Raw genomic sequence first — 26,555 nt, 5'->3', positions numbered from 1 at the left:
ATAAATTGAAGAATTAAGGGTTAAATTGATAGAAATTCAAGTTATGAGTGAAATAAGGATTGAATTGTAAAGTAATTCATAAGTTTTAAATAGTAGGGACTAAATTGAAAGAATTTTGAAATTATGGTTTTATGTTGAAATTAGAGTATTGAAATTAGTCTAAAGTGGAAATTGAATGAAAATATTGAGTTAAATGTGAAGAATAAAAGTTAGTCTCGGTTTAAGGACTAAATTAGAATTTAGGCAAAAGATGGATAGAAATTGAAATATTCAATATGAAAATTGAATGGTAATGTATTGATAATATTTAATTGATTTTCGTAGCTAGTGTTGTGCCGAAAAATCTCGGCTAGACCAGGAAAAGACAAAGTCGACGAGGGATAGCTCAGAAATTACGGTTTGTATCTCTATAATCCAAAACTTATTTATTAGTTGTTGCATTTATTATTTCATGTGCAAGACATGTGAAATGAGGTGAGTATGTAATATGAAAATGTTGAATTGAATATGTGATTATTGGAAATGAATTGAAAGATATATTGTCTTTAATTGAATTGTTTTATAAATGAATTAAAAGTAACATTGAATTAAGAAGGTGAATCGAAAACCCTATTAACAGTATCGGGCTAGTCGGATATAGTTGGCATGCCATAGGATTGGAAGTGTTCAGGGATATTCTGACTGTGTGTCGATGAGACACTTTATGTGTCGACTACAGTGACTGTTCCGGATTTGTTCCGAAGAGGTACTTCATATGTAACAGCCCAGTTTAGACCCTATTTGGAACAGTGGTTTCGGGACCACAAATCCGAGCCAGAAAAATATTTAAAAATTATTTTATGTGTTTATTATGTGTGAATTTATATCTGTAAAATCTTCGTGTTTTAATTTTATCGTTTGGGTATCCGATTAAATAAAAGGACTTAATCATATAAAAAGAAAATTTGATGGTTTATAGTATAAGGGCCGAATTGTTAGTGGCTTTTTAAATTGAAGTATTTAAGTTGTAATTAGTCATTTGATCACTAGTGGGACGGTGGTAAGTATATACCATATGGTTTTATAATATTTTATTAAAGATATATATATGTGTGTAAATTAAATATTATTTTATATTAAGGTGTAATATATATTATAAGACATAAACGTGAAAGCCATATCATGTGCATTAGCTTATTGTTTGGTTGGTGAAGGATATATATATTATATGATTTTATTATTATTTCAAATGTAAAAACTAAAAATTATAAGCTTTATAATATAAAAGATATTATAAAGTAAAATATGAGTGGGCATATGTTTTATTTCACCCATGACGAAACAAAAGAAAAGAAAAAGAAATAAGGGAAGCTTAGGTTCGGCCAACTCCCAAGCTCAAATCCAAGGTTCGTTCTTTGTCGGTTTTTGATAATTTTTACGTTTTTGAGATCGTTGCTTCGAGTACTTCAAGACCCATGCTTAAAATTTGAATTTTGATGAATATTTTGAGTTATGCCATTGATGGAAGCTTGTGATTTTTATGGTTTGATGGTGAAATATGAAAGATAGGTGTTGGGTTAACATATTTTTGTATTGGAATTTTTGATGATTTTGAGTAATTAGGACTTAATTGCAAAAATAAAAATTTGAGAGACTAAAATATGAAATTGATGAAATATATGGACTTGTATGGGTATGGGTAAAGTTCGGCCCAACATGGGTATATTGAAATTTTGTATATTTTGTGTTTTGTGCAATAGGGATTAAATTGTAAAAATTGTAAATGTCAGGGGTAAAATGGTAATTTGCCCATTTATGTGTTTTGAACTAAATTGAATGAAAATATGTTCGAATGAGCTTAATTTGAATATTTTTAGATCAAGAACCAAAGAAATCGGATTTGGACTAGGGAAAAACGAAAGTTGTCGACTAACAGCTCCGTCCCGTTTTACGACGTCTGAGGTAAGTTTATAAGCAAATACACATGTCTAAATGTAGTTAAATGTTAAGTATATATGCTGGTATATAATATATGAATTTATACTTGTAAATGTCGAATGTGTATGAGTTTGAAAACTATGTTCGAGCTTTCGATTCGACCGAATTACGACGTTCGAAAGCCCTGTATGAATCTTAGGAATAGTTAGGATACATATGTCATGACACAGGATTCCGACATTTGTGTTCCTTGTGTATGATTATTGAACCGAAAGTTAAATGGTAGGTGTACATTTTGTGCTTATATTCGAATGAAGCAATTCAATTGCTAGTGTGATATGTTATGTGAAATGTGTTAACATGTGAATAAATAAGCAAGACACTGGAAATGTATCCGGGCTAAAGACCCGCAGGCTTCGTGCTGGAAATGTATCTGGGCTAAAGTCTCGCAGGCTTCGTGCTGGAAATGTATCCGGGCTAAAGTCCCGCAGGCTTTGTGCTGGTAACATAATTTCGGGTTTTATATCTAGCAGGCCAAGTGCCGATGAATTTGATAAAAGTATACAATTACAAGATCCTACACTAAGTTGACAAATTGAAAGTGCATTACATATTAAGTTGGCCAGGTACGTATCATGTACTCGTATGTGATTTGATTTGAATTAAATTATAAGTATATAAAGTGATGCATCTATGAATAAGTGTTATGACTATATATGTGATCGTGATATATTCGGTAAATGTGTGAAGTTATGTGAAGTGAGTCTATGTTTATATTCAAATATAAACACTTAGTCCTTGTGGAAAGATTTGTGGAAGTATATGATTTATTTTTAGGTGATTACGATCGTGGAAAATTAAATGTGAATATGCTTTTGTATTTTATTCGTTTCAATGAAACTAAAGCTGTTAGTGAAGCATTTTAATGCCTATGTTATTTGAGTTCGATCTTGAATGACATGATATACATGTTTAGATAATTTGAATGCAAGGAATGTGTGAAAGAGCAAATTGTAATAAATCTGCTTAGGACAGCAACAGTAGCGTGATTTTGGAAAATCACCATAAATTGTGGAAATTGAGTTAGAAGCTGAATAAATTATGTAATTAAATCTTAATGAGTCTAGTTTCTTATAAAAGAAACCTTGTAAGCAAAAGAATTTTAGATAATGAGATATTTGAAGTGGCGTAAGATAGAGTCAAAATGACCTTGAAATCCCCTGTTCTGATTTTAGAAAATCATTGTAAATTGTACAATGATGATTATAAGATAAAATTTATACACTTAGACTCCTTAATGAGTCTAGTTTCAAATAAAATAAATGATAACATAATTCAAATTCTGTATAATGAGAAAATTGATTTGTAGTGAAGAGTGGTCAGAATAGTCAAACAGTGAAACAGGGGAAACTTCAATAAAAATCTGGTATTGATTGGTCAAACCAAAAATTCTGAAAATTTGATGGATGGAAGATATGTGAGTCTATTTTCAGGGAAAATTAACGGCACTTGATTTGGAGTTTCTTAGCTCCAGTTATGAATAATTTAGTGACTATTTCTCAGGAAGACAGCTTGTAGTGAATTTGTGATTTTGTTGCAAACATGGTTAAAACTAGTTAATGAGATGCTTTTCGAGTTCTTATGATCTTATTTGTGAATTGAATATTTGATTTTAATTGAGTTCAGATTCAAGTGAGATGAATTTGCTAAATATGCATTATGTTCATGGATACTTGGCCAAAATGGCAATTACCTAGGAATGATTTCTTGAAAATTTGAAATAATTGATCTATAAGTAAATTAATTGTTTGCATTGCTTAAAACTTACTAAGCATTGAAGCTTACTCCGTGTTCTCTTTTCCATTTCTTATAGGTTTATCCTTTAGTTCGAGTTGGAAGAGCCGGAGATATCATCACACTATCGAGTCATTATGTGAGTTGAGAAGATTGTATATCATCATGGTTTAAGGCATGTATAGGATAGACTATAGGTAAAATGATATTTCGACTTTGTATACATTATAGCCATGCGAAGATGGCTTGCTCATTTTGTTTAGAGAAGCCTTATAATTGAACTAATGTGTTGATAATTTATGTCTGGTAAGTATCTCTGACCTTATAGAAGTTTTGTTCAATCAAGTAATACCTCATAACCTTGTTCTGGCAACGGATACGGGTTAGGAGTGTTACATCATACCTGTCTGTTACTGTTACTGTTCCGGATTTCTTCCGATGAGGTACTTTGTGTACCGCTACTGTTACTGTTACTGTTATTGTTACTGTTACTGTTACTGTTACCCTTACAGTGTATTTTGGCTTCGGCCGATGAAACACTGTATACTATCCCCGGTGTGTGGGCTGGATCCGTGTATCCGTCCAGGTCCGAGTCATGTTAATAGGGGTAATGAAAAGTATCAAAGACTGTCTGATACTGAATAATTGACTGTTATACAACTGATACTGAATAAATGAATATTACTGATTAACCGATTATTACTGTTGACTGGCTGATACGAAATGATAAGGATCAATTGGTTGTTACCAAAGAATATTGACTTTTATTGAAATGAGATAGTACAAAATATTGAATGAAAGGTGAATAATATTATTACTCAAATGAATTGTAAATAAAAGTACTGAAAAACTAATTGTTATTGAATAATGGACTGCCACTGAATGTCTAAATGATACTGAATACAGGTTATTACTGAACAAATATGAAAAATCGACGGATAATGAATAAACATTGAAACTGTATACATTTCATCGAAAGTGATTAATAAGATCTTAGCATTATATATATCAAAAACAAATGATTGAATTATTAGGAGTAATAGATTGAATTCTCAAGGTTCATTGATATATGAGTTGTTATTGACTTAAGTATCGGTTTACAGAAATACCATTGAGTTCATACTCAGCGTATGGTTTGTTTTTGTGCGCAGGTTAGGTTAAAGACAGATCATAGAATCAGCATCATAAGTCGATCCCGAACTCAAAAAGGTAATGCATGTTAATTATTGGTAATGGCATGTACCTAGAATGTCTTAAGTGTGTTATATTGGATTGTGATTATAATAGTGAAATAAGTAAATTGATAATTGATAATGATACATGATAAGTGTTTAAAGTTAAATATTAGATAATATATAAAATGCGTTTGAATTGGTTTAATATTGGTATTTGTATTGGTTATGGATTGAAATTTACAGGATTAGTAAATTTTTAAAATATAAGGTTCATTTTGAGTTCACATAGTTTGTCACACGGGCGTGTGCCTTGGTTTCCACGGTCGTGTCTTAAAGTCAGTATAGTACACGGGCAGGCCATACGGACGTGTGTCATAGTCGTGTTTAAAAGTCAGTGTTGCAGACGAGTTGAGGACACGGGCGTGTCCCATGCCGCACGGGCATGTTAAATTAGCCACACGGGCGTATGGTGCTGTTCAAAAGAAGAAAATTTAAAATTTCACGAAAAATTTACTAAGCTTTAAGATCGAATCTCGGTTTGTTTTAATTACACTTGTAAAGTACGTGGACCCATTAAAATTATATTTAGATGGATATATTGCATTTATACTAGTTTATGTGCAAATGTACTGAATGACTGGTAATACTCTGTAATCTTGTTCCGGTAACGGGACGGGGTTAAAGGTGTTACAGGAACAATTAAAGTTAAGATGTTTGATGGAGTTGCTAGAACACTTAGTGACGTACGACATGTTTCAAAATTAAAGAGAAATTTAATTTCGTTGAGTACTCTTATTTCAAAAGGGTACAAATACACAGCTGAAAGTGGGGTTTTAAAGATTTCCAAAGGTTCTCTCGTTGTGATGAAAAGGCAGAAAAAGACTGTCAAGTTATATGTTCAGCAGGGTTCTATTGTTACTGGTGATGCAGTTGTCGTTTCTTCTTCCTTATCAGATGATGATATTACTAAACTTTGGCATATGCGCCTAGGGCATATGAATGAGAATAGCATGGAAAAATTGAGCAAAAGAAGACTTCTTGATGGGCAAAGAATTTGCAAACTGAAATTATGTAAGCACTGCGTTTTTGGAAAGCAAAAGAGAGTTCAATTCACTAGAGGAGTCCCTAACATAAAGAGAACGTTGGAGTATATTCATTCTGATCTGTGGGGGGACATCTAGAGTGCCTTCAAGAAGTAAAGCTAATTATATGCTAATTTTTATTGATGATTTTTCCAGAAAAGTTTAGGCGTTCTTCCTGAAGCAAAAAAACGATGTGTTTTCCGTATGTAAGTCTTGGAAAACTATTATTGAAAAATAGATAGGAAAACAAATAAAATACCTCTGTACAAATAATGGCTTAGAGTTCTGTTCTGATGAGTTTAATAAACTGTGCAATTCAGAAAAGATCGTGAGACACTTGACAGTTCGTCATACTCTACAGCAAAACGGCATTGTAGAACAAATGAACAGAACGATTATAGAGAAGGTTCGATGTATGTTGCCAAATGCCAACTTACCAAAGTCGTTTTGGGCCAAAGTAGCCTCTACTGCATTTTTTTTATCAACTGATCTCCAATCCATTACCATTGAGAAAAAGACTCCACAAGAGGTATGGTCTGATAACCTGCTGACTATTCTGATTTAAAGATCTTTAGGTGTCCTGTGTATGCTTATATTGATAATGGATAATTGGAACTGAGATTCATTAAATGTGTTTTTCTTGGTTATAAAGCTAGTGTAAAAGGGTTTAAGTTATGGTGTCCTGAAAATAGAAAAGTTGTGATTAGCAGAGATGTTGTTATTGATGAAACTGCTATGCTACCTAACTTATCTCTTAAAGACTCTTCCAATAAAGGAAATCAAAATTAAATGGAGCATCAGATTAATCCAGAATCTACAATAGAGTCGACTCCTCAAGCTAGAATAAAAATTCAGAATAGAGTTGCTTATTCACCACAATACTCTATCGCCAAAAACAGAACTACAAGAGAAATTAAACCTCCAAAGAAGTATGCCAAGGCTGATCTAGTTGCTTATACTTTAAATGTGGCTGAAGATATAGATGCAAACCAAAAGCCATCTAATTATTTTGAGGTGGTTAACTGTGAAAACTCAGAAAAGTAAATGTTTGCTATGCAAGAGGAGATGTAAAGTGCTAAGCCTGTTAGTACTCTTTTAGCAACCCATTTCAAACTTTCATCATCTTTATCTCCATAATCAGATGATGAGATTGAGTACATATCATATGTTCCATACTCTAGTGCACTGGGATCTCTCATGTATGCTATGGTTTGTTCACGTCCAGATTGATCATATGTAGTCAATGCAGTTAGCAGATACATGGCAAATCCTGATAAAGAACATTAGAAAATAGTTCAGTGGATTTTAATATACTTATAAGGTATTGCTGATGTTTGCTTACAGTTTGGAAGAACTAGAGATAGAGTCATTGGGTATATTGATGTTGATTTTGCTGGAGACCTTGATAGAAGAAGATCTCTCACAGGTTATGTTTTTACAATCGAAAGTTGTACAATCAGTTGGAAAGCCACTTTACAAAATACAGTCGCTTTGTCTACCACTAAAGCTGGGCACATGGTGATTATTGAGGCTTGTAAATAAGCCATTTGGTTGAAGGGACTCTTTAGTGAACTCAATGAATACTTTCAAATCAGTACAGTATTTTCTGACAGTTAGAGTGCCATCTTCCTTACAAAAGATCAAATGTTTCATGAGAGAACAAAACATATTGATGTTTGGTATCATTTTGTTCGTGATATTATTGCTCATGGTGATATTGTTGTGAGCAAAATTAGTACTCATGAAAATCCTGCAGATTTGATGACAAAGTCACTTTCTATAACCAAGTTTGAGCATTGCTTAGACTTGGTTGGTGTTCATTGTTGAAGTTAAACCCTTAAGGGGTTTTATGGAAGAGGTGGAGAACTTGTTCGTTGAGAGTTCGCGATGAAGAACTTGTTTATTGAGAATTCGTGTCAAGGTAGAAATTGTTAGAATTGAGTGACCCGAATCCTTATTTAAATAAAATACAGTGGTAAAATAAAATAAAAGTAAAATCTATATAGAATTACACTTCTTTTTATTTTATTTTAGTATAAGGTTTTTTAAACCTTATTAAACTCCATCTATTTGATATTAATTAGAATAAGGTGTTTCAATCTTACTACACTTCTATTAGAATATGGTTTTACAAGCCTATAAATAGACATAGTCTACTCCTCTTGTAATCATTCGAATTCGACATGGTGAATTTTCTTTTTCTCTAGCCGTGGTTTTTTTCCCGAAAGGTTTTCCACGTAAAAATCTGCGTGTTCTTTATTTTTTCTTTCTCTTTTCTTTGCGATATATTGTCATTACTGACATTCTATTTTTTACAGATTGATTAAATTTGTTTTTGTTTATTTGTTGCAGAAGATCAATTAGTTAAAAATTGTCGATGCCGAAGCAACAACACCTTCGGTAATGATAATTTTAAAATTTTATTTGATGTCATTAAATAAATATGAGACCAAGGCAAAGGCCACCACAAGTTACAATACATGCATGCACGTCATAGAAGTCGAAATATATCTAGGAAACCATCACATGCCCAACACATTATCATAAAAACATGTCAAAGTTTTCATCATTCCACATTTCATTCACAAGATAGAGGATGTTAAATGCATACCTTTTGACATGGTCTAACTTGTCGAAAATGCACTCCTCTTGGATTATCCTTGTGAACAACCATCAATAGAGACATTATATAAATTTAGGATCTGTATTCTTAATCAATATCAGTAATACCATATTCAATTTTGAATTTCAAAATTTGGGGTTTCAAAATCCTAAATTCAATTCAACAAATACCGCTATAAAAAAATTAAGTTAAACACCAAATTTCATAAGCCTAAACCCGAAATATTAGAATACCCAATCAATTAGTAAGGAAACACTAACTTTTGCTTCACCTGAAGTTGTTGGTTTAAAATACACTCAATGCCTCTTCAAAGCTTAGTAATAGAGAAAGGTTTTGGGTTTCTCTTTCCTCTTGATTGGATATTTCAGTTTGATTTTAATACTCGATTAAATTTCTATTGATTAAAGGTTTCAATCTTTCTTTCTTTTTTGATAATGTTTCAATCTTTTAGACTTTTGTTTACTATGAAAGTTTTTTTTTTATTTGGTGAGTTTTACTAGTTTTTAGTTATTACATTTATTCTATTTTAATTAAGAGTATTTTTTTAATTTCATGTATTATCCATTTATTTTTTATTATTTTCCACATGTAATTATCCTATTGGCTTATCTAAGTAATAAATTATACCATATTTAAAATATTCCACATATGAAATTCAACATCATCCATGTTAACTTCTTTGACAGTACATTTATCAAACTTATTAAAAATTACAATTTGGAAAAAAAATAATGGTTAATAATAAAAATAATAACTAAAAAAATACAATTAGGGTCATTTTAACATAATATACAAATATTAGTGACCAAATTTATCATTACGCCAATTAAAAAATACAAATGCCTTATTCTATTGACTAATAATTTATTAAAAAAAATTTCAAAATTAAAAAAAAATAGTTTTTGAATAATTTTAAATTAAACCACACCAAATTCAATCAATTAAACTATAAGTTGAATAATAAAGGATATATATTTTTAAATCATTAATTCCAAGGAGGTCAAATTCGAATTATTGTTCAACTTTTTTTTCAATTTGGTGTAATTTTCGACCCAACAAGAGTGGAATCACACTATGTAGGATTTGAACCTACAACATTGGATTTTGGAGACCCACGTTCTACCGAATTGAACTAAGAGCGCTTTCTTATCATAATAAATAAGACAGTAAAAACGATGATTCTTTTATTCTATAACCGCAATACATCGCGCACACCTATACTATCGTATATCATATATAATATGAGAAAATGATAGATTACGTATGCTTAATTTTAACCAATCTAAAACAACTCTCTTGTTACTGCTCAAAAGAGAAGTAATAGGTAGGGATAACAGGATTTGAACCCGTAACATGTTGTACCCAAAACAAACGCACTGCCAAGCTGCGCTACATCCCTGTCGATTGGCTACAATGTCATTGTAGAAAATCCATGTCTTGTTTTCCACACCCTTATTTCATCTATTTATATACAAAAATGATCTTTTCATTTCCTCTTTTTTGTCTCAATATCATATAATGAATAATAAATGAATATTTTTAATGGGAACTCTAAGGGGAAAAATGACCTATTTAGTTTTTTTGTTTTAAGGAAGGGAAAATCTTATCTATTGAATCATTGTACATTTAAATTTGAATTTTGAATTAGGAATTTCGGGTACAAATAGACAAATCCAAGTGGTCTTTAACCACACATACATGCGATTATATATGTATTACCATAACGTAATACGATAAAGAAGAAGGGATTTAAATGCGAGATCTAAAAACATATTTTTCCGTAACACTGGTACTAAGTACTCTCTGATTCGGTTCTTTAGCGGGTTTATTGATAGAGATCAATTGTTTCTTCCCAGATGCGTTAACATTCTCAATTTTTTTTTTTAAAATCTAGTTATTGCCGTGAGACGAGGCGAAAAAGATTAGATCGAGATATAATCAAAATTCAATCAAGTAGAGTCTTAAGTGAAATTATTTTGTTTGTAGTAAAAAAGATAGTTAGTTAATTTATCAGAATCAAAGTCAAAGCCCATTTTTGAGACAAAAAATGAAATTGTCGAAAAATAAATTATATGGATAATTATTATTATTCGATATTACTAATAAGTAAACCTCTAGCAACAAGATAAAAAGTGATTTTTTTCTTCTGTGAAATAAAATTTGAATTTGGGAAGACAAATAAAACGAATTTTATCTTCCTCTATTACGTATGTATATATAATTTAAATTGAGAAAAAATAAAATAGAAAATTTTATTTTTACTAATAATGCCTGAACAACAAACGCGACTGACGCAACTCAAACCCAAGCCACACCTAGAGCAACGAAACCCTTAACTATCATGCCATCACGTGGTATCTCTTTATTGTTCTATTATAGATAGAATATGTGCACTTATTTTTCTATACTTGGAATTTATTTAATAAATAGATATCAAATTTTATTTTATACATAGGTATCAATATATATAAGGATATTCTCATTAACTAATTAGTAAATAACAATACTGATAAATACAATTCCATAAGTTTGATTAAAATATGACATAAATTCCTATACTATTTAAAAATTTAGAATTTAATCCTTTTACTTTTTAGATTTTAAAATTTAGGTCTAATTGTTAACAAAGTTAAATTATTAAAGAATATTCACTTAGTAGTCATGTAACTGAAAAATGATATTATAATAACTTGAATTTAACAAAGTAATTTTAGTATTGTTAAAAATTGTACTTGAATTATGAAATCTGAAAAATAAAAAGACTAAACTTTAAATTTTCAAATAGGATAGAGACTTATGGCAAAATATAACCTAATTAAAATGTGAAAATATTTAGAAAATGGTATTTTCTATTCCGCGTATTTTCCATGGAAATTGAAGACATAAGCATGAATTTCAACGTCACTTCTTCCCAAATTCATAAGATCTTTACTTTCTTTTTACCTAAAGTCCATTTTTTTTCAATGTTCTACCTCGTTGATTTCACGCAATCTCTACATTAAGTAATTTCTTGTTAATACCCATTAAGTTTAACCCACTAATTTAGTTTTTCCTAAAGTCTTGATTTTTTATTTTTTATATATAAAAAAATGCAAGATTCTTCCAGGCCTATAACCGGCTACCCAGTTCACAACGTTGATGGCTGCGCTCCGCCACCACCCGCCCCCTCCGCTACTGCCTGCCCTTACGTTCACTCCAACCCATACCCTTACTACCAACCACCTCCGCCTCAAAACCAACGTCCCACCTTCTTCCGCCTCTTCTTCATCGCCATGGCCATCCTCTTGTTCATATTCGGCATAATACTCCTCATATTCTGACTCGTCCTCCGCCCTCACCTCCCCGATTTCTCAATACAATCCTTTTCCCTCTCCAACTTCGATGCCTCCAACCAGCGCGTGACTGCCACCTGGAACGCTCAGTTCCAAGTCTCCAATCCCAACAAGAAACTCTCCATCACCAATGCGGATGTCGTTTCGTCAGTTTTCCACAAGGACTACTTCTTGACCGAGACGACGATCGTGCCCTTCTTGCAGGGCACGGGCGACGTGAGAACATTGGACGCGAGCTTTTCCCTGGCGGATTCTTTCGTGGAGGGGAAAGTGGTGGATGCGATGAATGGGGAGAGGAGTCGCGGCGAGGTCAAGTTCAACGTCGGGATGGTTGCGGACGTGGTGTTTCGATACTCTGGGTGGAGAGGACGGCGGCGGGTTCTTAGGGTTTGGTGCGGTGACGTAACGCTGGCCGGTTCGTCAGGAAGGATGACCGGTGGACCCAAAAGATGCCTCGTTGGTTGATTTACGGTGTGTTTTTACGTTTAGTTTAATTTGATTTGAATATTATGGTACTAGAGCGTTGTATGTGTAGTGTTTTGAACCTTTAACCATTTCATTGCTTTGAGAGTGACCAAAATCCCACCAAATTGGTTGCTAATGCCCGATTCTTGTCTGACTTGTTTCCAATTGTAGAAGCCAATATTTGTAGGGGTCCTTGTTGATAATGAACTGATGTTACCCTTGATCCTGGATGGCCAAAAAGCTGAGATATTTGGAAGGATTTAGTTAAAAATATTGGATGAACTCAGACTTGGTATTTTTGCTCTTTCTCATGCATAAATTCGAGCAAATCTAGTCAACCCAGTCATTGATTTAGTGTTCTTGTTGTCAAGTCTCCGATTGACACTTGGTCTCAGTGCAAATACTAGACAACCCCTGCCTCTTCCAGATAGTTTGGGTAACATTTTTACATACTGGATTGGGTTTGGGCACTCATAACTTACATGATTCTAGTAGTTTTATTCTTTTTTCTTTGCTTATTTGTCATTTTTTTTAGTAAGGAGAAGGGGATAGGGGTTGTTGAGGGATGATTAAAGACTTAATATCAGGTCGTTTGCCGCTCCATCTTTCAGTCGATTGTTAGAGCTTGTCTTGATTTCCATATTTACCAAGGAAACCATATTCCGATCATATTTGAACATTAATACTAATAAAAAAGTTGCTATTCTTTCTCTGTTTTACTAGTGTATGTTGTCTTAGATATGTCTCTCCAGGCTTGTTACCTTGTTTAAAATCTTTCATAGGCAATTCAATTTCAATACTAGGAACACTTTGCTTCTTTCTACTATTTTTAGCTATACTTTCTTGGTTTTATCTTCCTCTGGTTTATGTTTTTAGCTTTAACTCCCTATCATGGTAGTTTAGTTTGTAAAACTTATAGACAGGACTTCAAAATTTTGGGTTTGGATTGTGAAGGAGAATGCTGGTACAGTCATACAAACTATACCTAAACCCTACTGCAGATACTTGTTGAGAGAAGGAAGAAATAGTAGTTAGAAACTGAAGCAATTGATTTGGGCAGATATTACTAATCTGCACTCTCCATACTCTTCTAAGTTTTCTTATGAGTGGATTTGAATAAGCGATTTGTTTATAATGAAAAAGCTATCTATTTTTTTACACAAATGAAATGGTAACCTTTTATTAATCTATCCTTTGTTTTGACATTAATTTTACTACTCTTCCCTTAAACACACAATTGCACTGGATGATTTTGAGAAACTGAACCAAAAGACCTATGTTAAGGCTTGCTGAACTTTATCAGAATATTGTAAATCAACAACACAAGAAAAAATTTATTCTGTGGAATTAATTCATCATCTACATCATCTACAAGAACATCTCAACATGTATCCTTTCATGAATTGATCAGTCAACTAATTTTATTCTACCTTATAAACCATCACATTGGGCTGTGCTTAGTGTACCTTTCCACATTCTTCTGTCTACACTTTCCAAGCATCAAGAGACAAATCAAACAACATGAATATGCACGTACCTTACTTTCCATTCAATTTCCTGGTTTTCATCTGTCGAAACCAACAAGCCTGCCATTTTTCCAATCACCTATGTTTGTTTTTTTCGTCTTCCTTTTTGTGACTCCTTACCCCATTACTGGAATCAATTACATTGAAATTCAAAATCTGGCCCAATCTTTGAATTGCATGTAAAATACATCATTATTCAAGGAGAGACTTTTTATAAATATTGATGCAAACCCTCAACAGCAGGTTTGAAAACAAAATTAGATTTTTTATTTGTTGCTGATAGAAAAGCAAAAACCAATAATATCAATTGTTTTGGAATACTGGAATCAATTTTGCATATGAATTATTGACAAAATATTTTTTCTACATCCTCAAAATTCATGTTCAAACTGCACATCATAATTACTAATTAATCATCATGCCTACTCCAGATTGTTATTTAATGTGCCCCGCGAGCCAAGATTTTTTAATTAAAAAAATTGAGAGTGAAAACTATCTTACCACAGTAGAAATCAGCATATTTCTACTTCCAAGAGTTGGATTCACGATGGGTCCTAATGGGACAATTGCCTTGAAGTAGTAGAAAGAGTCATGCACCCACCAAGATAAGGTACACACTCTCATATCCCTCATTTTGCACCACCCATCATATCCCCATTTCACTTTAATGTCCAATTCCCAATCATACACATAGCCCAAATATATTTGCTACCACATTAAATTAGCATCACTCCATCAAAACCCTTACCTTAACACCTATCTAACGTCCATTTTACTTTTATTTCCCTCTCTTGCTAAAGCTTTCTTCAGCCGCTGCTGGAGTACCACCGGAAACCATGGCTGATGACTGCGGCCGCCACGACGACAAGCAGCAGCTGGCAAAGCGTGTAGCGGTAGCCATTTTCGGGTTCTTAATCATCTTTGCCATTGTTGTTTTCCTTGTATGGGCAATTCTCCACCCTACCAAACCCCATTTCATTCTCCAAGATGTAACCATCTATGCTTTCAACCTTACAGCTCCCAACTACCTCACTTCAAACATGCAGATCACTTTAGTTTCGAGGAACCCCAACGAAAGGATCGGCATTTACTACCACAAACTCGATGTCTTGGCATCATACCGTAACCAGCAGATAACTTTACCGACATTGATCCCCAGAACCTACCAGGGCCAACAGGACGTCACTGTTTGGTCCCCATTATTGTACGGCAATGCGGTGCCTATTGCTCCATTTCTTGAGGTAGGGTTGAACCAGGACATGAATGCTGGGATGGTGCTACTCAACGTCAAAGCCTTCGGCCAATTGAAATGGAAAGTGGGGACTTGGATTTCAGGTCGGTATCAAATAAATATCAACTGTCCAATTTATATTTCCTTTACCGGTCGAACTAAGGCCGTCCAAGTTGGTGTAGCTATGAAGTATCAGCTTGTTCAAAGTTGCAGTGTCGACATTTCTCTACTTAACTAGTTAATTATTATTGTTTATATGACTCTTTCAACATATAATCATATTCTAGTATTCAGTATTTTTACATTCATCTTTGCCCACAAGGTTTTGGGGTACCATATTTGGCCATATAATCTCTATATTCTAGATTTTGGATATCGAGGAATTGGACTCAGATTTTGTAAGGTTAAATTAAACAGTAAAAATTGGGAAACTCATTCAGTTGAGTTGAGAAACATTGTTCATATTCTGGGGGATTACCCCGTAAGACCAATTCCAGGTCCCAGCAATGTTCTTCAACTGTAAAACATTTGTCAATACGTGTCAGATGCAGTTATTGTATGTATTGGGACATACTAATGAAAATGATTACTTCACCTGCTTTACATAGCTTTGGATTTATTGTGGTTTCGTATAGTTGGAACAAGTCCCTCATTGCTACTGTTTCGTTGAGAACAAGAAATTTCAATAATTATGAATCGCATTTAAAAAATTTTAACAATTATCACTACCAAAATTTGAGGCAACAGTGACAGGCAAAGATACACTAAACTGTCACTGTTTGACAGATTTAATGACGGAAATTTCTGTCACTATAACCCCTCACTAATAACATCAAGGATGACATATCCGTCTCTAAATTTATGATGAAATTTCCATCACAATTTGTTTATAATTCCCGTCACTGAAATTTGTTAAATCGAGCTTGTCACAACTTTGTCTCCTATAGTTTATGTTACTTTTTCGTTACATATCAATCACATTTTAAATTTTTTTCAGTTATTCTATCTTGATTTTTATATCTACCTTAACATTTCAAAAAAAAATCAATAAATAATCTAATTTGTAAAAAAAAAAAAACTAAAATACTCATTAATAGAGATTTTTAAATAAGATATAAAAATAAATAAATAATATTATTAAATTCAAATATCAAGTTTACATGGTCAATGTAACACCCCATACCAGACCCGATCGCTAGGTTCAAGCTACAGGATATCACATTTGTTGCCAAAGCAACTACGATCATTTACAATTAAAATTATACTATTAGATAATTAAATTCAACCAAAACATGCATTTAATACGATATACAATCATTTTCGGGTCTTACACGAGCTTGCAAAAGCCCTAAAGCTAACCCGATATAGAAATAGAACCTAGTTGTAAAGAATTCAAAATACAGGATTGATGTCATGACGTAGCCAAACAGTTTGTCACGCCACAACGTCAGCCACTTGATGTTGCAATGTCAATTACTGTGTTGCCCTTATCGAGACGAAGGGGTTCCTCGTCTCACTGTGACATTATAGGTCATTCCTCATCGCAAAATCACATATCTACAATTCATATTGAAAATCAATCTACAATTTCTTTCCAAATATTCTCTATACACATTCATCTATAGGCAGACAATTTACATATCCTTCAAGTATCAATTCAAGCATATTAATCCAAAATCTATCAATATGCCTATGCCTTAATACCTATAAACTATCAAACACATTTCATTCAAAATATATATACATACATGCTATCCACAAATACCATTTACAAAGGCATCTTTTATACTTTACAAAACCATATAATAAATTCACATACTAACTTTGTATTCATATGATTAAATCCAATGCCAGGCATTAAAATTCAACATCATTAAACATAGCAAAATACCAAAATGACTTTACTAGGTACATGTCATTTACTAACAAAAGAGGTTCACAAACATTATTGAGTTTAGGATTCTGACGGGATATTGAAGTTAATGCTCGAGATCTTGATTTGTACCTAACCTATGCATAGAAAACAAAATTGTACGCTGAGTGATAAAGCTTAGTGATATTTCTATAATTCAAAACAAGTTAACACACGATATAGTCAATTGCATACCAAAATTTCAATGCTTAATGAATTACATAAATACCTACTTATAACAAATAATCATGCAACCTTTCATTACCAAGTCAAATGTTTCATTCCAAACCTTACCGAATTGACTTTCTGACTTGTTATTCATTTTGTGTAATCTTTTACATACCTCGACATTTAGTGTTGTATATAAGTGCCTATAAATCACCTTAGTAGCATATAATCAATTCTAGTCATCATTCAACCAATTCGCAATATATATGCATAATATTATTCCCTTATTAACTTGACTCAGACTCGAACAGATATACTGTAACACCCCTTACCCGTATCCGAGGCCGGGCTAAGGTACGAGGCGTTACCAGACAAACATACAAACATTAAACTAAAATACGAGCCATAAAATTTTATTCATATTTCAAAGCGTTCATTCTCTTACACATAGTCCCTTATTTGAGTCTACGGAGCCCAAAACATACTTTAGAAAGGGTTTGGGACTAAACCGAGAACTTACGAAAATCTTGGAAATTTCATGCTTTAAGGCTCCACACGCCCGTGTCCCAAAGTCGTGTTCCATACACGGCTGAGACACATGGTCGTGTCTCTGCCTGTGTGGAATATACCTAGGCTATTTTCCAAGCTTTGGTCAACCTTGATCTCTTACACACTTATACAAAATCAAAAGCATATAACATGGTATTCATTTAATGATTAAACATCCTCAATTAAACCACAAACATAGCATTTGTATGTCATCATACATGTGTCTCTCATACTCATTTTACCTTGTTTATTATAGTACCACTTATACATTTATACCAAGATTATCATCTTACCAAATATCTTCAGCTTAATCATCAAGCATTCATATTTAAAGCTAGATCATATCTTTATAAAATACCACGATTCAGATGCGCAGAATAACATGTTTTCCTGAAACATTTCAATTCAATTCCATACCCAACAAGCATTACATTGAGACTAGTCATATATATATATACATGTCATGATACATAACATTCTCTTTTTGTTTTCTTATAAACACATATCATTTATTTCATTATATCAATATTTCATATACCATAGTTTCCATGTATTCCACATATATTTATTTTTCTTCTCCTCCTCTCCATTCCACATTCTTAATGTATATAGCATTCTTGTAAGTACGATTTCACAATTTACTAATAAATGTTCACATCAAACTGTCCACACGAGTCACAGTCACTTAATTATTTATAATTCAAGCTACAGAGCTCCAAATTAAGATTCGTAAATTTCCCTAAAACTATACTCACATATCTTTCCACCATAAAATTTTCATAATTTTTGGTTTAGCCAATTAGTACAGTTTATTCATTAAAATTTCCCCTGTTTCACTTTCTGACAGTTCTGACCTCTCTTCACTAAAAAATAATTATCTCACAGTACAGAACTCGGATAATGTTCTTGTTGATTTATCTTGAAAATAGACTCATTATGGATTTTAAAAATATAATTTTGAGCCTCTAATTATTTTTCTCCAAATTTTTGTGATTTTCCAAAGTCAGAATAGGGGATCACGTAATCATTCTGAATCAGTCTCACAAAAAAATAAATATCTCAAAATATAGAACTACTTTGCTTTCTATATTTCTTTATATGAAAATAGACGCATTAAGCTTTAATTTGATATCTCATTCAGTCTCTGATTCAATTTATACTATTTTTGGTGATTTTTCAAAATCACGTCACTGCTACTGTCCAAAACAGTTTTATTGCTAATTCACTCTTTCACACTTTATTTGTATTAACCTCATTTTAACATACATATCACAAATCATTTTCACCACATTTCATACATCACAAGTATAGGCCCATGATCAGAAGGTCACCATAAAATCATCCTCATGTATAACTTACTTGTTTATAACCTTACCACATCCTGGTCACTTAATGAACACATCATTCACATAACCAAGTTCCTGCACTTATTCATCACAAAACTCACAAAGCAATACATAAAGAGTCTCCCGTTGAACACTTCGGATCAATCCTCGATACTTGGTGGTTTCAGCACATAGCTCCACCCATCATATAGTTTGGCTCTCTTGTACACATGGTGAACACTTAGTACCACCCATGTGACCTAGCCAGTTTATCTCGTAGCTCTCTTGTCTACATGGTGTCCTTCACTTGGAACCACGCATGCGACCTAGCTACATATATCCCGTAGCTCTCTTGTCTACATGGTGTACACATAGTATCACCCATGCGACCTAGCTACATCATAATGTCTTGTAGCTCTCTTGTACACATGATGTGCACTCAGCACTATACATGTGACCTAGCTACATACCATCTGTATCATCCAATCTTTCCGAAGGTTCAACCGGGATTTCTCTCTCTTTTCCAACAATTTCACCAATCAAGTAATTATCCACAAACATATTTCCAATATTTTTATAAAATATCATAATACAAGTAATAGTGATGTATTACTTACATATAAACTTACATCTCATTTAATATCAACGCAATAACATTAAATTACACATTATCTTATTAAAAATCATATGAACTTACAATTTCTCATAATATCCATAATCATAGAAATCACATTTATGTATGATGATTCAATGCACTTCATGTACCATAGACATATTTTTAAATCAATTCATAAACTTGGCACCATAATCATTTAATTTAACATAATTCAATTAATTCACTAAATTTAACTTTCAAATATAAATTACAGCATTATTGTTGTATTATTATCATACCAACTTACATACTTTCAACACCTCGGAGATCATAGTAAATATATCAATTTTACATTGAAACATGCATAAATTAATGCTTATTATACATATGAACTTACCTTGATATTAAAACGGTCATTTTACCAACTTTCCCAATTTTCGATTTTTCTCTCATTCTAGGTTCAAATCTCGTTTTCTGGGATCTAAAATATCATATTTTACTTATTTAATTAATGTACTATTCAAAACAGTACTTAACTCAAACTTTGGAAAAATTACAATTTTGCCCCTAAACTTTTGCATATTTACACTTTTGCCCCTAGGCTCGGGAATTAAACTTCATCCCTTATTCTTATGTTTTATGACATGATGATCACTTTTCCCTTCTATGGCAACATCAAATTCTCACTCTAACATATACTTATGACTATTAGGTATTTTTACCAATTAAGCCCTTTTGCTCGTTTTCACTTAAAACCGAGTAGCACAAGTTGTCTAACATAATTTAAAACCTCATATTGTATCATAAAACACCAGAATACACAAATTTTACCTATGGGTATTTTTCCAAATATGAACCCTAAGTTGAATTATTGCTAGCATAAGCTAAATCAAGTTACCGGGACTACAAAAACGTAAAGAACTTGAAAAACGGGGTTAGAACGGACTTACAATTGAGCTTGGGAAGCTTGAAAATCCTAGCCATGGAGTCTCCCTTGGTATACACGTCCATGGTGAAGAAGATGAGCAAAATTGGCTTTTAATTTTGTATTTTAATTCATTTTACCCCTAAATGACCAAAATACCCTTACTACTAAACTTTCCAAAAATTCCATCCATGTCCAATTTTTGTCCATAACTTAGAAATTGGTCAAATTCTATTTAAGACCTCCTAATTAATATTTCAAATCAATTTCATACTAGAAACTTCTAGAATGCAAGTTTTGCAACTTATTCAATTTAGTCCCTAACTTCGAATTAAGCACTTTATGCATAGAATTTCTTCACGAAAGTTTCACACAATCATGCAATCATATCATAGACCTCAAAATAATCATAAAATAATTATTTATATCTCATATTTTGTGGTCCCGAAACCTCTGTTCCAACTAGACCTAATTTTGGGCTATTACATATACGGATCCAACCAACATACCAATTTGATACTTAGTACTTCATCGGAAAATCTGAAGTAAGCAAATTGCAGCCAAAGCTCATCAGTATAACCGAAGTACAAATTATGCCCAAGACTCATTGACATATAGTTGAAGTAACCCATACTCAATCTATCCTATGACATGCCAACTATATCTGACTCTGCCCGAACAGTTAATAGGGTAACCAATTACTCAATTTATCATATAAGTCAATTCACATTTCATTATTTCCAATTAATCAATCTATTCATTATTTCATCATATAACATAACACATTTCAGCCCAATTCAATGCCAATATCATATAATCATTGAGTTACACTATTTTCCATTCTTTTCAATTTAGTCCTCTCTTGGATAATCAATCTCAAACATAGCATTTCAAAACAAATTAATTATTTTCAACTTACCATGATATTATACCATACAAAACAGAGTAAATATGCAACAATTATGATATTTCAAAGCATAGAAATACAAATCGAAAGTTCGAGTTACTCATAATTGATTATCATCTTTCCTTTTCCTCTCAACGTCCCCATGTCATCTTTAGCTACATATTATAATCCAACAATTCATAATATTAGATTCCATCTCAAATCACAATCAATTACAAATTCATACATATTTTACAATTTATTCAGTTTAGTCTCTAAAATCAAGACTAGCATAAATTTCAATTTAAAAATTAAAATTAAAATCTGATTCCACTATTATTCATTAGGGGTCTCCTATTTCTTATTTCAATAGTCAAATTTACATTTCATTCAGTTTGGTCCCTAATGTATGAAACTATCAATTAAGCTTTACAATTTAGTCATTTTTTTCACTTAAAATCTATCAATTTAACACGTAAAACTTCAATAACTCAACAATAAAAACTTCTTAAAACTTTAACAATTTTACAAATTGGTACATGGGCTAGCGAAATCAAGCTCCCATGACTTCAAATTTATAAAAATCAAAGGAAAATGGTTAGAAACTTAACCCTTTAACAATGGTGTGGAGATCCTTTTTCTTTCTCACATTCGGTTGAAGAAGGTGGAATTCTCTTTCCATCCACCAAATTTGGTCTTTTATAGTAGGACTATTAGGTTAATTAAGTTAATTAATCTTAGTTTAATTAAATAAAGTTTATTTTAATCATGTTTATGACTACATAACCTTACTGCCCACCAACTCATGATTATGCATGGTCTAATTGTTATTTTAGACCTTGGTTAATTGCAATTTAAGTCTCCATGTCGTTTACTAATTAAAAATCTATAGCAATTGGACTTTACAATATAGTTCCTAGGCTCACAATTTCGGCTAATTTGACTATCCAAAATTCAATTCACCTATGCAATAACTCCGTAAATATTTTTATTTAATATTTACGGGCTCGATTTACAGAAACGGGATCCCAAAATTACATTTTCCAATACTATTGGAAATTGAATCGTTACAGTCAAGGTTACAATAATAATATGTTTAAATAGATAGTACATTATAATATTTATGGACATGCAAAAATAAATCCTCAATACCAATAGTTCCAACTTCCTAATTTCCATCTCCTGCACATTCAAATAAAAAATTTATATGTTAATTTAGAAAAAAAATCATTTTTAAATTTCCAAATACATTATATGCTAATCAAGAAAAAAATATATAAACTTTAAAAATTACAATGCCTCTCTACATTAAACATGACCACCTTTGATAAGATGGAGAAAATGTTCCACATTAAACAAAACAAAAAACGGTATACATCATTGTTTGTGTTACTTCAATGTTCAAAAACAACCCTTTTATAACACAAGTTTTGCACTCAAACATACTTGAACAAGAACTAAAACCAAAACTGGGTTGCTTTTATCTGTTTTTGGTTAATGAAGGAAGCTAAATTGAAACATATGGCTATGGCTTTTTCCAACCAAATTCAGTAGCAGCTTATACAATGGTTTTGCAGTCAGCAAAATTGACTTGTTAGCAAGGAAAATAGGGGATGATCATTCCAATATCAGCCTTGAGGCGTAATGAAGCTCAACATGAAAGGAAAAAAAAAATCAGGCAACGCAATTGACTTGTTTTGCCACTCTCAGTCTCAGACAATATTAAAAAGATTATCAAAAGTATAGTTGCTGGTGTTCAAGATCAGTCAACACTCTATTGGAGTAGTCAATGCCCAAAAAAGCTTATAAATTTTGGGGATGAGAACGTAAGAATAAATTTTTGAGAATATTTATTTTAAAAGTTAAATGTCTATGTCAATTGAGTTTTAGTTCAATTGGCATAAGTATTGATGTCAATGTAGGAGTACGTGGTTTCGAGTGCACTGAAACGTATTATCTTCCTATTTATGGGTTGGGATGGAACTATGGATTGTTATAAGCATAGTGCCAAAATACCTTTAATATTTGTGATGGAATATAATTTTCGTTACATTTCTGCCACAAGCCTGTCGGTTACTAACAAGCTATAATAGTGACAGAAAGCTGTGATGGAAAAAATTTCTATCACTGTTAAGATGTTAAGACAATGAGAATTGATTTAAAACTTTAGAACTTTTAAGTTTTCAGGTGGTGTCTCTCCATTTAAATTTTATTTTAATTTAAATATAACAATGTATGAATTATATTCAGATATATTTTGATTTAATTCTAAATGTATTTCAATTATCATATTACTCATACTTTAAAATACTCTAAACTAATATAAAAACTTGAATGGGATAAAATTCAAATCGGTTTAATGCTTAATTTATTTAAATTTTAAAATTTTAAATTTAAAATTATTCCAACAATAAAAAAAAATAGTCTACTCAAAACTAGTCGATTATCACATCTAATTGCTGGTTTGATTCTTTCTAAACTAACTTGATGTAATATATCTAAAATAAATAGTCTAAATTTTTTATGAAATATTTTATCATGAATATTTTTAATAAATAATTAATTATAAAATATGATTCATTTCCAAATAAATATCGCACCAAATTTCATAATTTATGTTTCATGTGAGAAGCTACAAAGAGATGGAATCTCTTCTCTCTCTATTTTTATGATTTCACATTTCAATCCAAACAACAAATTGACAAAAAAAAAGAAAGTGATTTGAGGGAGAAAAGTAAATGCATTTGAGTTGAGGAGATTCAGTAGAAAATAAAGTGAATTAAATGACATTTACTCCAACAAATGCTACAAGACAAAATCAACTTGTTATCAGATTGCAATGTCATGTCATAATCTGCTGTACATCCAATTGATGCTTGCAATTTGGTGCCATTTTATACAAAAATCAATTAATTTTTTAGCAGAGCAGTTTAATGGGATTTTTTTTGGTGATTTTCCATCCCACATTTTGTTTTTATCTAAAACTCTTCCTATCACTGGATTACACTGTCTTTAAGGCTACCTACAATACTCAAATCAGAGATTTCACAGATCCATCACCTTACTGATATCATGGCCCTATGCTTTATATATGATGTGCAGGATGCATATAAATATGTCAAGCATAGAGAATACTCTAAAGCATGAGAGATTTATATATACTTTTATGCAAATAAAAAAAAAGAAAGAGGGAAATTAAGAAATACATGGGTCTTGAAAACACGCAGCAATTTTTATTTCTAACCCGTTTTGCATCAATATTACAATCTTCCTCTTATTTATAGAATTGTAACAACAAACTCTCAAACAATAAAGGCTACATTCTAACAAAAGCAAACAATAAGGATTATTGACAGATAGGATTCTTGACACATTCTTTTTCTTTTTTGATATTATGCATGTCTATTTTACCGTTTATATTCAGAGTTCGTGATGATTCTGACACATTCTAATCAAGTAAACAGTAAGGATTCTTGACATTTTAACAGTAAAAGCACAAGATTTAAAGTACAAGGTCCCTAGTAAATGAACGTGAAATCGGATTTTGATTTGATAAAGAATACTGAAAGATGTGAGCATTGAGGATGATATGGACTAAAATGTATAAAATGCAATCAATGTTTAATTGATGTGTTTTTGTGTGTTTGTGTGAAACTAATACTATTTCTACAATCAAATTTATCATGCACGGAAAAGTTGGCCCACTGGAAAGAAAGGGCGGGCACTTTCGTGTTTCAACCCCACTATACTATTGATAGTTGTGGGGCATTGTGTACTTAAAGCCTCTACAATAAGCAAGTGAATGGGAAATAGCTAAAGATGATATCTAGATGTCGCTAGATAAGAGAGAGGTGAAGGCCGGAGAAGAATATTTCTATCCCAATTTATGCTTTAATGATTTGATTTCAATATATTACTTACTATGAGTTAAATTAGTTAAAGTAATATTTAAATGTTTTGTCTCATGATAGGTGAGTATACTTGTGCTGATGAAAGTATATATGATGATCTGAATATGATGATTTGATGCAAAAATATCAGAATGAATTTAATGTGATAATTAAAATGAGAAAGTATGATAATGTTATATAATGGTATGCTAATGATTTGAGTGTGATATGAATTTGCTCTGTAATTGTTTATAACATGTGAAACATATATGTTTTAATTAAAATAATGAATACTCTATTAACAGTTTAGAATAGAGTTGGGTGTAGTTGAAATGTTATAGGATTAGTATAGATATTTTACTTCAATTTATACCGATGAAGTGAGGAATGCACATAATTTCATACGTACCGATGAGGTGCTAGGAGCACGCATGCGCGCGCACAGGCACACACTCATATTACTTTCATTTTATGTCAATGAGGTGCAGAGTGCATATTACTTCAAACATACTGATGGTCCACTAGATGCAAGTAATATTGATGTGATAGTTGATCAATTAGTGTATCGATTTTGAGTTCACATCCAATTAATAAAGACTATAAATTATGTAATATATGATTCATCGTGATATTTGACATTGGATACGGAATATAACATGTTCATTTGAGAAACTATACAAAGATGCTATAGTATTGAAAGGTAGCATGCAAAAGAGTCGGGTACTATAAGCCTAGAGGGTTGATAAAATTATAAAAGAGTCGGGTACACATGTTATCACAAATCATGGAAGCATGAAAGTAGAAAGCATGAGACAAGGATTGTACACAATGGTGATATATGTCTATATATGATTCCATAACTAATTTATATGTTTAATTTAATTATGCTTTCAAATCATGTTAGCACTATTAAGTTTTATTACTCAACGTACGATTTGATTTATTTCAGTGCGTAAGTGGTGTTAGAACTCGAGGATTCAGGAAGCACGATAGCATTTAGGACTCAATTTTCGGCTTAACAAAGTTTGTATAGCTTTTGGTACTTTTTGTTGCAAGTTGGCATTAGACCTATTCAAGGGTTGGGTAGTCTGTTCAACCCGTTAGGCCCAATCAGACTAGGGCTCGGTTGGAAAAGAATTTTCGTGCTTTGCTCAACTTGA

The 26,555-nt window shown here is 32.1% G+C and overlaps 1 protein-coding gene and 1 long non-coding RNA gene across 3 annotated transcripts; both read left to right on the top strand.

Moving 5' to 3' along the window:
* Window positions 1-1,268: 1,268 nt before the first annotated feature.
* LOC107890292 (uncharacterized) lies at window positions 1,269-6,642 on the top strand. The gene is made up of 5 exons (XR_001681909.2): window positions 1,269-1,385; window positions 1,857-1,941; window positions 3,791-3,850; window positions 4,863-6,174; window positions 6,289-6,642. It is a non-coding gene; the product is annotated as an uncharacterized lncRNA (long non-coding RNA).
* Window positions 6,643-11,465: 4,823 nt separating this feature from the next.
* LOC107889197 (NDR1/HIN1-like protein 12) lies at window positions 11,466-15,449 on the top strand. Of its 2 annotated transcripts, XM_016813555.2 has the most exons (3): window positions 11,507-12,394; window positions 14,346-14,524; window positions 14,715-15,449. In XM_016813555.2, exon 3 carries the CDS (start codon window positions 14,751-14,753, stop codon window positions 15,381-15,383), a length of 633 nt encoding a protein of 210 aa, XP_016669044.1. In that variant the 5' UTR covers window positions 11,507-12,394; window positions 14,346-14,524; window positions 14,715-14,750; the 3' UTR covers window positions 15,384-15,449. The 2 variants fall into 2 exon arrangements, 1 of the variants encoding a protein (XP_016669044.1); XR_005901118.1 differs by lacking the exons at window positions 14,346-14,524; window positions 14,715-15,449 and adding an exon at window positions 12,560-13,576 and having other exon boundaries at window positions 11,466-12,394.
* The last annotated feature ends 11,106 nt before the right edge of the window (window positions 15,450-26,555 follow it).

Source organism: Gossypium hirsutum, chromosome A09 (genome assembly GCF_007990345.1).
Source record: "Gossypium hirsutum isolate 1008001.06 chromosome A09, Gossypium_hirsutum_v2.1, whole genome shotgun sequence".
In the NCBI taxonomy this organism is placed as follows: Eukaryota; Viridiplantae; Streptophyta; class Magnoliopsida; order Malvales; family Malvaceae; genus Gossypium; species Gossypium hirsutum.
This window is presented reverse-complemented; position numbering and strand designations above follow the sequence as displayed.

Excerpts from the sequence above, each read along its gene's own strand:
- LOC107889197 (XM_016813555.2), top strand. The coding sequence starts at position 14,751 with ATGGCTGATGACTGCGGCCGCCACGACGACAAGCAGCAGCTGGCAAAG.